The sequence below is a fragment of the Arvicanthis niloticus genome, chromosome 6 (genome assembly GCF_011762505.2).
Source record: "Arvicanthis niloticus isolate mArvNil1 chromosome 6, mArvNil1.pat.X, whole genome shotgun sequence".
Lineage (NCBI taxonomy): Eukaryota > Metazoa > Chordata > Mammalia > Rodentia > Muridae > Arvicanthis > Arvicanthis niloticus.
In genome coordinates, this window is record NC_047663.1 from 36,728,918 (window position 1) to 36,743,273 (window position 14,356).

The 14,356-nt window shown below is 40.5% G+C and overlaps 1 protein-coding gene across 1 annotated transcript in view; it reads right to left on the bottom strand.

Annotated features, from left to right (window-relative positions):
• Ppm1d (protein phosphatase, Mg2+/Mn2+ dependent 1D) overlaps nt 1-14,356 on the bottom strand; it is a 36,683-nt gene continuing 22,327 nt past the window's right edge. Inside the window, exons 4-6 of the mRNA XM_034507426.2 lie at nt 10,161-10,351; nt 7,677-7,919; nt 1-1,448 (exon numbers count right to left, since the gene is read on the bottom strand). Coding sequence (XP_034363317.1) covers nt 891-1,448; nt 7,677-7,919; nt 10,161-10,351 — 992 coding nt within the window. The 3' untranslated portion in view covers nt 1-890. The remainder of the gene's footprint in view (nt 1,449-7,676; nt 7,920-10,160; nt 10,352-14,356) is intronic.

A 14,356-nucleotide genomic window follows, 5' to 3' on the forward strand; every position in this document is an offset into this window, starting at 1 on the left:
TAAGGGCATCAGTTCACTGATTTATTGGATAGACATACTCACATAACCAATGAAAACTGTATGATAGAAAATAATTTAGGAAATGTTGGGTATTAGCAGCACCATCTGTTATTGAAATAGCAAGAAAAACTTCACATATTTTAAGCAAACACTAGAAGAGAGTAACTAGATGGCCTAATGCCACTGGTCTGGGACGACTGGTAGTGTGTTAGGCAGACACACCTCCTTCCGTGCCACAGATTTCAGTAACCACAGCAGATGTACTGTTCTAGAAGAATGCTACTGAAGTTAAGAGATACTGCATAGTATGAGTGGGACAAGGAGACTAAAATCAGCTACGTTAGCACAGCTCAGTATTTTTTCTATGAAAGGTTTACTTCTGAATTAGGAAATGTGAAATACAATGTAATTGTAAAAAGACACTAATGGTCCCTAGGAGACATTAAGTGGAGCACAGATCACTATGAAAATACTTCACTCTTCCAGTTCACTTAGTAATTTTCTTTAAAAAGTCATGTTTTCTTCACAAGGGGTGTATACAAGTGTGTAATAAGCATTTTAAAAACTTTAAAGACATTTTTAAAATTGTAAAGATTCTTCTGACTTTTCTTCAACATTAGCCCTGTTGTCACAATTACTGTGTGTCAGAGTAGGAGACTAAACTGTAAAGGATACAAATTTACACACATCTTACAGCAACTTATTCCCTACAGCTACAAAATTCACATTATAATACAGGCAAGTACAAGGCCAGAATAAAACTGTTAAATTCCAAAAAGTCAGAGTGTATACTCTTTATTTTGTCCCCTTAAAAATGTTCAACTTCGGCACCAAGTTTAAAAAGCCCTCGAGTCGCAGGTAGGTAGATCCCTACACTTCCCAGGCCCATCTCAGCACACATACACTGGTTTCCGGTGCTGGTGTAGAAGAGGATTTCCCATCTTCTTCTGGCCCCTGAGTCTGCGCCTCATGGTCAGTTTGACAGAGTGCCTGCGTTGTGATGCTGTAGGGAGACTGGAAGCCTGTGTCCCACTATTCCGACTTAAGCCATTTCGTCGGTGCTTCTTCATAAGAGGGCCAGAGTTGGATTCTTCTAATGTCCTTTTAAAATTGGCTGGAGGGGTTCTTTCAACTTCTTGAGCTTTCATTTGACCTGGAGTTGACATCTTTAAATTTTTTTGGTCCATGATAGTATTTGTTGAATTGGTTGGCATGAGGCCAACTGACAGGGTATTACTCAAAGAATCATGAATCCTTAAAGTCAGGGCTTTGGGGCAATTTTCTTCAAGGGTCTCTGAGTCTTTTGAGGTCATCACTACAGTTTGGATACTCCCTCGAGCTATCTCAGCTGGGACCTCTAAAAACTTCTCTGAGAAGGCATTACTGCGAACAAGGGCAGGTATATGGTCCTTAGAGTTCAGCCTTGGCCATGGATCTTCTTCCAGTGACTAGAAGGGAAAAAAGGAAAAATATTTATCCTATGCACAATAAACTGACACAGACAGTAAGTTCTTAAGAGATTGTTAACGATAGTAAAACCAGCTGGGAGGTAGTGGCGCATACCTTTAGTCTCAGCATTTAGGAAACAGAGGCAGGCAGATCTCTGAGTTTGAGGCCAGCCTGGTATACAAAGCAAGTTCCAGGGCAGCCGGGGCCCCAGAGAGAAACTTTATCTCAAAAACAAACAAACAGATGGCAAAGCATGGCATGCACTCACTTCCTTCACCCTAAGTTGGGGGTGGAGAGTTACAAAGAGGCAATCAGTACAAAGGACCACAGAAAGATCCATCGCATCACAAGAGAAATAGCATCATGTATCCAAGGGGAGAAGACCACATGCTCACAGGTTATTTCCCAACTACAGCTGGGACCAAGTAAAATATTTTAAGGCTTCAAAACAGATCCCTTCAAATAGCCACAAGCACACATTCTACCAAGTCATTCACTCTGTGCCCAGATGCAGAAAAGGGCAAAATTATTGCTTTTGACATTTTAATTTCTTTTCCCCCCATGAGACTCGGGCAGAGTCACACGGGGGATGCGGGATTCGAACTGGGAGAATAGGGCGCGGGTCGCCCAGATATTTTAATTTCTTTACCCAAACTCCATATTACTGTGTTTGCTTATTCATTCATTTGTTTAATGAGACAGAATTTTTCATTGTAGCCCTCCCTGGCTGTCCTGAATCTGGCTATGTAGATCAGGCTGATTTCAAACTCTAACATCTGCCTGCTTCTGTCTCCCCAGTGCTATAATTAAAGTTATATATAATCGCTGCCAGCCAAAACTCTGTATTTTAAGTTTATGTACAATAATATACTACTGATGAACTAGCTCTAATTATTTTACATATAATCTTTATTTTTTGACATAAGCCCATGAAAAACTTAAGCTGACATCCTAACTTTCTAGTAAATTAAATAATGCCTACCTACATAAACTAGTTTCCAATTTTAATTGAAGCATGACATATGTGACATAATGATGACAGAATTGGGGTGAGAAAGAGCAAATTCCTATTCAATGCATTAAGACCTACAGACTTACATTATTGTCCTGCCATGGCATATATGTGTGAGAACAAATACAGACACACAAAATAAATGCAATTTAAAATTTTTGTTAACTTACACTTCTCAAAAAACTTGTGTGTATATGAGAGTGCACACACCATATTATGCATATGCAGAGGTCAGTGGGTAAGTTACATGTGATCTCTCCTCACACTGTGAAGATCCCAGGATTGAGCTTAGGCAGCAAACACTGTCATCAACCAAGTTACCTCAATGCCTCTCAATGGCCTTTTTAGAAAAAAATTTGGGACAGTGTGTCATGTAACCCAGGCTGGCTTTGAACTTGCTATATAACTAGGGGTGACTGTAGATTTCTTTTTGTTTGTTTGTTTGTTTGTTTTGTTTTGTTTTTCGAGACAGGGTTTCTCTGTGTAGCACTGGCTGTCCTGGAACTCACTCTGTAGACCAGGCTGGCCTCGAACTCAGAAATCAGTCTGCCTCTGCTTCCCAAGTGCTGGGATTAAAGGCGTGCGTCACCACCGCCCGGCGACTGTAGATTTCTGATTCTCTTGCCTCTACTTTCTAGTGCTAGGTTACAGATAGAGGCCAATACTCAGCTTATATAGTACAAGGAATCGAGCCTAGGGCTTCATACATGATGGGCAAGCTCTGTATCAACTCAACTCTAGATCCCCAGTCCTATAAATGCCTTCCTGACTAAAACTAGTTAAAACTAGTTAGCTTAAAACTATAAGTGAAAATTTTCCAGAGGGTTCTTTTAAAAAAATGTTCTCTTTCCTAAATTCTAATTTGTGACTATTATCCATCTAGGAACTGTGAAGTAAAACAGTAAAGCAACCATGTCATAATAGGAAGATAGATAGTAATTCCCTGTCCCATGAACATTAGACACCAGACATCAACTGAAAAAAACAGGTCACGAAGGGACCTCAGTAAGAATAGTAATAGATCACCCTCTTTTTTTGAGACAGGGTCTCACTATGTAGCCTATAATCGTCTCAAACTCTCCAGATTGCCCTCGAACTTGAGATTCCCACCATCTCAGCTTCCCAAGCACTAGGATTACATGTGCACAATACTTCTGAGTGTGTATGTGCATATACGGCATATGTGTGTGTGTGTACATTTATGTGTGTGGATGCAGGTGCTTGTATGTCATGGCATGGGTAAAGGTCAGGGGATAACCTTAGGTGTTGGTCCTAGCCTTGTTTGAGATAAGGTCACTTTGTTTCTGTTTTCTGTTGTGTATTCGAGCTAAGCTGCCCATAAGCTTCCATGGATTCCCCTTTCTCTACATTCTATCTCCCCACGGCGGTGCTAGGATTACAAATGCTCCTGCTGTATGCCCAGCTCACATATGGATTCTGGGGGTTAGGACACCAGTGATCCTGCTTGTACATCACCCCTCCTTTCCCTTTTTATAGAGGATCTTGATAACATTACCCATAACTCTCCAAGAGTTCCAGTGGTAAGAAACGTTTGCTGTCTGCGACAGTATCTCACTCTGTAGTCCAGACTACTATCGGACTTGCAGTGATCCTCCTGTGTAAGCCCCCAGATCTGGAGAGTACAGCACGAGTCACTTTGTGCCTAGATCCCTAACACTATAAGGAACCCTTCTCTATTTGCCTAAATGGCAACTCCATAAGCACACTAGGGAACAAGAAAGTAATAAACATAGTCACTAATCAAAAATAGGTACAAATCTTCAAAGCCTTAAATAAATGAAACTGTAATAGGTGTCATTCTGTTCTATTATTTTAAACTTTTCAATGGAAAGTCTTTTTTTCCTGAGATATGACTTTAGTATGTAACTACCCATATTAATCTGTTAGCTCTACATGATCTATGTAAAGCTAGGCTCATGGCAATCCTCCTGAGACAAAGTATTGCTCTTAGCTCAAGATAGCCTTGAACCCATGATCCTCCTAACCCAGCTGTCAGAGAGGCACACACAACCATGCCTGGCTTGAAAAGAAACCTCTAATGTAAAGTCTCTTTTACGAAAGCCAAGTGTACAAGTGCACGCCTGTAACGTCAGCACTTGGAAGATGAAGGCAAGACAATCAGGAGGTCACAGCCAGCTTCTGGTATATAAAGAGTTTGAAGCCAGCCTGTGGTACAGAAGACCCTATTTAAAAAACACTAACATCAAATAAACAAAAATTTTTATTTTTAAGTACTATGGGCTGTTGAGATGGTTCAGTATGTAAGATAAAGATGCTTCCAACATGAGGCCTGGCAAACTGAGTTCAATGCCCAGCACCCACATAAAAGCAAGAGGAGAAAACAGCATAAAATCATCCTCTGACCTCCACATGAACGCTGTGGCATGCACACCCACACTCACATAGTGGTGAACTCAAAAAGAAACTGGGCATGGAGTTGCACATGTTTAATCAGCATTTAGAGGCAGAGGCAGGTGAATCTCTGTGAGTTCAAGGCCAGCCTGGTCTACATTGTGAGTTTCAGGACAGCCAGAGCTATATATATAAAGACACTGTCTCAAAAAAAAACAAAAAAGGGTGTAACTGTGGCAGAATGCTTACCTGGGTTTGATAACCAACACAGAAAAACTCAGTGTTATGAATCAGCTCAAACTATGAAGCAAGCCTGTGATCATAGTTATTCAAGTGTCTAAGGCAAGAGAACCACAGATTCAAGGTGAACCTAGGCTATACGTTAAGTTCAAGGCCAGCCAAAACTAATGAACTAGCATATAACTTAGCAGTAGAGTGCTTATGCTTCATTCACTAGACCCTGAGGTCTATCCTAGTGCAAAAACAAGCAAACTAGGCCAAGGGGGGAAGAAAGAAAAAAAGAAAAAAAAAAAAGCTCATTGTCAATTACTGATGACAGAGTACACTTCACCTCATTGCGTGTGTATTTTTGCCATCTATGTGAAGTAAGAGGTAACATAGTAATGATAAACTCCAGACACTTACTTACACAATCACAGTACCCAAATTAAAAGTCCTTCCAAAGCCAATGTCTAGAATAGGCCTATAATCCCAGCAGGAGTTCAAGGCTAGCCTGGGCTACATGACAGCCTATCTAAAAACAAAACAATTCACTGACTCTTTGAAAATTTACTTAATAGATGATGTAGCATAATATTTATCTAATGTATATGAGTACACTGTAGCTGTCTTCAGACACACCAGAAGAGGACATCAGATTCCATTACAGATAGTTGTGAACCACCATGTGGTTGCTGGGAATTGAACTCAAGTCCTCTGGAAGAGCAGTCAGTGCTCTTAACCACTAAGGCATCTCTCCAGCCCCAGACAAGTACTTTAACCAGTGAACTGTCTCTCTCTAGTCCCAACTCAGCACATCTCAAATGCATTCCATCTTAATTTACACTAAGAAATTGAATAATCAGGCATGGTGGCATACTTCTGTAATCCCCGAACTCTGGTAGGAGGATCAGGTTGGAGGCCTGAAATAATGTGTCAAACAAATACATACGAAGATAATGCTGTTCTTAGCCATGCTAAGAAAAAGACCCAATATCCTAAGGGTCAGTTCAATCTTGATTCTGTATGACTTTGCTCAAAATATTTGATTTCTCAGTGTTGTTTTTCATAACATGGATCATATCAAGAAGCTCTGTATTGTAAGTTTAAATTAACTATTATATATACAAGTGGTTCACAGATTTATAAATGTTTTACAACGTTCATAGATTCATAGAGGGGAATCAATAGTTCCACGTATTAACATTTTTCAGTGACCACAATAATTTTTCTGTTGTGTTATATACATATGCCTGACTTTAAATTGGTCCTGTGTGCAGATGGCTTTTGAAGAACTGGAGGATATGGTTTAGGGGCAGTGCACTCAGTGTCACTAAGTGGGCAGAGGAGAAAGGGGTTCTTTCCAGCAATGGATTATATAGCAAAGATCCATCATTTTCTTTCCTTCCTTCCTTCCTTTCTTTCTTTCTTTCTTTTCTTTCTTTCTTTCTTTCTTTCTTTCTTTCTTTCTTTCTTTTAAAGATTTATTTATTTTATTTATGTGCTGTCACTGTCTTCAGACACACCAGAAGAGGGCATCGGATCCCATTACAAATAGTTGTGAGCCACCATGTGGTTGCTGGGAATTGAACTCGGGACCTCTGGAAGAGGAGACAATGCACTTAACTACTGAGCCATCTCTAGCCACCACCACCTCCCCTTTTTTTTAAGATTTATTTTATGTACCATCATTTTCTTGAACTTAATTTAAATCCAAAATTCTGTCTTAATTAACCAGTTATGATTGTAAATCTTGTAATCCCAGCACTTGGGAGATAAAAGTAGGGAGATCAGGAATTCAAGACCATCCTCAGTTACACAGCCAGTGTAAGGTCACCATGGGCCACAGCAATGAGACTTCGTCTCAAAAGCAAACAAGATGTGTTGGAATGGCTTGATATCTGAACACTTGGTACAACTAACTGGTACAATTGTTTATAAAGAATTAGGACAGGTGGCCTTTGTTGAGGGAGGTGTGTATCTGAGAGTAGGCTTTGAGATTTCAAAAGACATGAGAGATTCCCAATGCTCTCTCTCTTGGTTGCGGATCAAGGTGTGGGCTCTCAGGGCTGGCGAAAAGGCTCAGCAGTTAGGAATACTTGTGCTTGCAAAGGACCCAGGTTCACATCCCAATACCCATATGGCAGCTCAGCGCCAGCACCAGGCACGTACATGGTAAACAAACATACATTCAAGCAAAACACTCATACACATAAAATGAAATCTTTAAAAAAAAAAAAAAAAGTGATCTCAGCTGTTCTTTCATGGTCCTCATAGACTCTGACCCTCTGAAACCATAAGCCAGATTAACAAAGTAAGCACTTTCTTATATAAATTAGTTTTTGGTCATTGTGCTTTATCAGGAATAGAAAAGTAACACACAGCCGGGCAGTGGTGGCGCACGCCTTTAATCTCAGCACTTGGGAGGCAGAGGCAGGCGGATTTCTGAGTTTGAGGCCAGCCTGGTCTACAGAGTGAGTTCCAGGACAGCCAGGGCTACACAGAGAAACCCTGTCTCGAAAAATCAAAAAAATAAAAAATAAATTTTTTAAAATTAAAAAAAAAAAAAAGTAACACACACACACACATACACACACACACCCATCCCTGTAGCACTGTGTACCTTGACTGGTGGTGTAGAACTTGGAGAAGGAGTCATCACACAGGTCTCTTGGCTGTTGTAAGTAGGGCTATCAGTCAGGTTCAGAAAGAGCTCATCTTCATTAGTGAAGTTCCCTTGATTGTCTACTTCTGGAGAGATGCAGATTACGATGGCACTTGTGTTATCTGCCCGAAGCATACGCTGCCTCCAGCGGCCAAGTGCTCGATTGACAAGCATTTTAGCACAGGACTGTCCTTGCTCACCCTATATTTAAGAGAACAAGAAGGAAGAACATTAACTCTCAGTTACTTACTATTACATATAATTCAAATTAAACCCCTGGTGGATCTGGTAAAATGGCTCAGTAGGTAAGAGTGCCTGTGCCAAGCCTGATGACTCCAGGCCTTCAGTTTAATCCACTAGACCCACATGGTAGGAGTCACCAGCTCCTCTTTAATCTACCCTCTGACCAACACACATGCATACACACCACATACATAAACACAATAAAACAAAAACTTAAAAATAAAAAAGCTAAAGTGTGGCCAAATAAATTAATAAAATTCAATTTCTCAAACATGATCTAAAATTTCTATAATCATTTAAAAATACAGTTTAGGGCAGGGCATGGTATTGCAAGCCTTTAATTCAAGCACTGCAAGACAGAGGCAGATGCATCTCTGAGTCCAAAGCCTACACATCGAGTTCCAGCACAGTCAGCACTAATAAGCCCTGCCTCAAAAAGATGGATGATAGATAGATAGATAGATAGATAATTTTATTTTATCTGGTGGTTAAATTAGATACTGTTTCACCAGGTATAATGATACAAAACTCTAATCTCAGCACTGACAAGGCTGAGGCAGGAGGATCGCTACCAGGATGGGCTATAAAGGATGTTTTTATCTCTTTAATCAAGAAGTAAGGAAAGTTACAGAGAAGTCATCTTTCTTTAAGAGGAATTAAATTATTATAAATATAATTAACATATAAGACAATTAGTCATGGTAGGGAAAAAAACAGCTGCAGGGACAGACTTCCACACAACTGAGGAGCCCACCACAGTGACCTGGTCCAGAATGCCAGCTACCCAAGAAACCACTGGTGCCCAAGAAGGAGGAAACACACTGACAACACAGAGATCGCCCAGAACATCCTAGAGCTCACTGTGTAGCCCAGGCTGGTCTGGAACTGGTAGTCCTCCTGCGTCACATCCTAGGTACTATGATTACAGATATGGAATATCACAAGCTTTGAGTTATAGAAAACAACATTTTGTGTGCCATAAAAGAAAAATCACTATCAAATTATAATACACCATTTGGAAAAAGGATCTTAATTTTAGTGACGTTAAAAGAAGAGCCATATATGAGGATGCACACCTGTAATCCTACCACTTGCAAAGTTTAGACACAAGGATCAAGAGTTCAAGGCTAGACTCGGCTGCCTAAGTGTGAAACCAGAGGACTTCATGAGAGCCTGTCTCAAAAAACCTAAACATAACAAAAGGTAGAAAGTATGCATGTAAACTGACTGAGGGCAGTGTCCATGTTTCCTGCTAATTGCTGACTCCCCAACTCTTCTGGGCACATGGCTCACACGGCAGGCAACTCGAGCCATCAGGCAACTCGAGCCATCGAGACTCACTGTCAAGCACTCCTCTGCCCTTCACTTTTTCAGCATATCTACTTTACTACTCAGCAAAGCTCCATGGAGAAAAATAATTCCATACAAGCTATTTCTTTCATTTGTTCTTTTAATTTTTATTGTTTCTTAAGACAGGGTCTTACTATATAGCTCTGGCTGTCCCGCAATTCACCATGTAGACCAGGCTGGCCTCCAACTCAGAGATCCACCTGTCTCTGCATCCTGAGTCCAGAGATCAAAGGTGTGCACTACCACCCAACAAGTTATTTCATCTTTGTTATTATCTGATCACTAACTGCAAAACACTAAGTCTGGGTAATAGAATGAATGGTGAAATAACAACTCTTAGCTTTAACAAACTCAGTTTGATAGGATTGACATTTAGAGTCTTTATTTCAGATTAGGTGCTGAGGACTGAGCATGAGGCAAAGTGATGCATGCCTGTCATCTCTACTATCAGGAAGTAAGACAGGAGAATTAATCCCAAAATGTAGGTCAGCCTATGCAATCTAGGAGACACCCTATATTTGCCTAGCCTCTATTACATTCTGAATTCAATGCTTAGTGCCAGAAAACAAACATTACTTTACATGTTGTGCTAAGTGAATGCTAGATTTTAAAGGCCATTTGGTATATAATCATATGTATAGGAAAAATCCAAAATAGACAAATACATAGAAACAGAAAAGCCCAGAAGTTGCAAAGCATTTGGAAAAGGAGGAGAGTCACTAGAAATGGTTATGAGTTTGTTCAGAGAAAGAATAAGACACAACACAAACCTCCTTAGCTAGACTCACAACCATGGACAACAAAACTCAAACACTTCAGACAACATCAAACCACTAAGTCACTTCTCACCATCAAGTATTTTTTCTCCTCTTGGTCTTGGCACATGGAGATGGCATCTTGAGGTGGAACCATATTCCAAAGTCCATCACTTCCCAGGATAATATACTTGTGCTTCTGGGGGTCAAGAGTGTGGACACTGGTGTCTGGTTCAGGTGACACCACAAACTTACCACTGAAGAAATCATAGCTCCACAAGTCACCTAGGGAAAGGGGGCAGAAGAAGCACTAACTATTACTTGCAAGAGAGTCACATCACTGACTAAAGCACAGAGTCCCTAGATCCGTTCCTATAAATACAGAACAACTAACAGTATTTAAAACCCACACAATCACTCTAGGAACAAGAGAATTCCCTCAACATGCTCAAGAACCAGCATGGGGATTTGCAGCAAACACCCTCCTTAACCTTAAAGTAGTGCTAAAGAAAACTGCAAAATGAACTAAGCACTCTCAGAATACTCGTGTTCTCTCTCATTTGAGTTTCTGAGATTTTAAGCAGATATGTAAGTTCATGTAATTATAGAATGAAATTAGATATGAAACTATCTAGGGGAAACAAAATAGTGAAAGAGAGGATGTCAGGAATGAGATAGGAGGGCATGCTGGATAATATACTCAAAGTACAGAAACACAAAAAAATAACCTAGAGCTTAGGGTCAGGGCTTGTAACTCAGCACCACATACCATTTAAATACCGATGAAAACATATAAATTATAACTATGACATGGGGTAGAGATATACATCAGAAATAAGAGTACTTGATTAGGACATACAAAGACCTAGGTTTGAGCCTCAGATTCAGAAGAAAATAATTAAGGACATTAATTCTTTTTGAACAACAACAAAAGAATACTATGTCTTGACTGCCACTTGTCTTCCAATACTATGCTGGAGTTCTTTCTCAGCCCAGTAGGATGAATTGAATAGGAGGAAATTATCCATGGGTAATTTCATTGCACACAAAAAACAAATAAGTTATTAAAATAAAGCTAAGTATGGTAGCACACACTCAGAATCCCACTATTCTGAAGGATGGGAGGAGAATTGATTCCAAGTTTGAGCCAGATATGGCAACTCAGTAGGACCCCATTATGAAATTGAAAAGCACTCCCAGTGCAGCTCAGCAGTAGAGTGCTTGCTAGCATATGAGGCCTTGGGTTCAAACCCCAGCACCACAAACAGCTCTGCAAACTTGTTAAACCCAACAGAGAGAAGTCAATAGTCAATATATACATAGATACATATATGTTTTTTCAAGACAGGGTCTCTCTGTATAGCCCGGCTGTTCTGGAACTCACTTTGCAGATCAAACTGGCATCAAACTCAGAGATCTGCCTGCCTCTTGCCTTCCAAGTACGTGTACCAACATGTTTATAATAAATATTTTTTAAATGACACACAGTTGACATTTGCTTTTGAATGGCTATCTTCTTCTCAGCCCACTTCCTCCCTAGAGAATGCCTTCTTCTTTCTTTTGTTTTGTTTTGTTTTGTTTTGTTTTGTTTTTCGCGACAGGGTTTCTCTGTGTAGCCCTGGCTGTCCTGGAACTCACTCTGTAGACCAGGCTGGCCTCGAACTCAGAAATCCACCTGCCTCTGCCTCCCAAGTACTGGGATTAAAGGCGTGTGCCGCCGCCGCCACCACCCGGTGCCTTCTTCTTTCTTAATTAAGAAATTTCTCATATGGATAATATAGATTTAGTAGGCACTGGGCCAGTGAGATAGTTCAGTAGCTAAGGTGACTGATGAACAGCCTGACAACCTGAGCTTGATCCCTGAGACCCACATCCTGGAAGGATAGAACTGTATCTCAAAAACTGTCCTCTGACCTCCACGTGTGTGTTGTGGCATGCATGCACATATACAAATGCATAAATAAATGAGAAAAAATATAAAGAATGGGCATTAAGAAGACAGAAAGAGGAGTTGGAGAGATGGCTCAGTAGTTAAGAACACACTGGTTCTTCTTCCAGAGGATCAGAGTTCAAGTCCCAATATCCACATGGTAGCTCAAAACCAACAATAACTCCAGTCTTATAAGATGTGAAACCCTCTCTGGCCTCTAAGGGCACACTGCACATATACATGGTACAGAACCATGTATGCAAGGAAAATAGCCATACACATAAAATTTTAAAAAATGAAATTTAAAGCAGACTACGGAAGAGGCACTCAGAAAAAGGGCAGTACACACCCAATACACAGATGACAGGCTTCTGAAGAGAGTTACCCAAAAGGTACTTGAGATGGGGTTTGAAACTGCTTTGAATTTATTAGTAAAAATCCCTATAGTCTGAAAATTTAAATTCATCACGACATATTTATAGCCAGCTCCCTAATAGCATCACAGGATGTCTTTTCGGTAGATCAACGGGGGAGCCTTCGGTACTGGCAGCTGCTTGCCTGTTGGTAGTCATTCCCCTTTCCATCAGTAGAGGGTGCTGAAAGGACACCAGGAGCACCTAGCTCCTCTGGTTCCAGGGCTTGCTCCAAAACACCTGACAGCTCACAAGTAGCAGCAACTGTCAGACCAGCAACCAACTTCCCCCAAACTGTCATCAACTCTGTGGCTGACCTACCACAAGGGTTCCCAATCCCTGCTTCAGTAATCTAGTATCAAAACTATAATCAAAATAACCTTTTATGACATAAATCTTGAAGCCAGTCATGGTGAATAGTCACTGACTATAATAGCAGCACTTGTCAAGTAGAGGCAGGACAATCAGGGGTTTAAAGACAGTTCAGCTACACATCCAATTCTTCAAATCAGCCTGTGCTATAAGAGACCCCATCTAAAAAAAATTTTTTTAATTTTTTTATAAAAAGAATTAGAAAAAATAGGTCAATGAGTGATTTGGTGGGTAAAGCACTTGTACCAAGCCTGATATCCTGAAATAAATCCCCAACACACACATGATGGGGGGGGTGGGGGGGATGCCTTGGGAGATGTTCTCTAACCTCCTCAAGAGCACTGTGGCATGTGTATACCTGTATAATTTTCATTTCCAGACTAAAGACCATAATACTTTTAGTACACCTAAGCCTTGACTAAAACTCATCAGGTCTACCTTACCAACTCAAGCCTTTTTGCTTATTTTTGAGACAGGGGGTCTTGTATGCCAATAGACCTTGAATCAAAGTCATTCTGTAGTTGAAGATGACCTTAAACTTCTGATCCTTCTGCCTCCACCTCTCACGTCCTGGGATTACATGTGTGCACTATGACAGCTAGTTTATTCAGTACCAGGATATAACCCAGTCTATGTGTATGCTGGGCAGGTGCTCTAGAATCTGAGCCACATGCCCAGCCTAATTCCAGCACTGTGACAATTCCTGATACACTACATGATCTTTCCCACATCAGGATCTACTCCTGAAATATTTTTCATAAGGCTAGTCCATTCTCCACTTCCAAGATGCAGCTAACACAATAATCCCTAAAAGTGACATTTCTGTCACAATGTATATTTTTCCCTTCTAAAAGAAAGAAAGAAAGAAAGAAAGAAAGAAAGAAAGAAAGAAAGAAAGAAAGAAAGTAAGTAAGTTAGTTAGTTCAGCACTGTCTCTTTCTTTCAAGGGATTTCCTAATGTAAAGTTACTTGATTTACATCTTCGCTGCCTACCACTCCCAGCAAGATGGGACATGGGACATGACAACAGTCTGCCTGCATTACACATCCAAGGCTTACCAAAACACCTGACACTAGGGTACTATCTAGCAAAAAACAAGCTGTTATTTCCTCACAGAATTTTCTTTTATTTTTATTTTATGTGCATTGGTGTTTTGCCTCCGCACATGTCTGTATGAGGATGTCGTATCCCCTGAAACTGGAGTTGCAGACAGTTGTGAGCTGTCATGTGTATTTTGGGAACTGAAGTGGGTCCTTTGGAAGAGCAGGCAGTGCTCTGAACTGCTGAGCTCTATCTCCAGCCCCGAGAATTTTCTTTAGATAAACCACCCCTATGCAGAAGAGCCAAAGCAGGTATCTCATTAGTTATAATTCAGTGGTCGCAGCTATATGTGGTAAGCCCTGTAATCCCAGCCAACTGGCAAACTGAGACAGGAGGTTCATTATGATGACAAGGCCACACAGGGCCATACATTTATATCAGGCCAACCTGGGCTACAATGAGATCTCAAAAATAAAACAAAACAAGAATATTTCTCCCACTCTCAGTTTCTCCTACTCTCAGTTCTCTCTCAA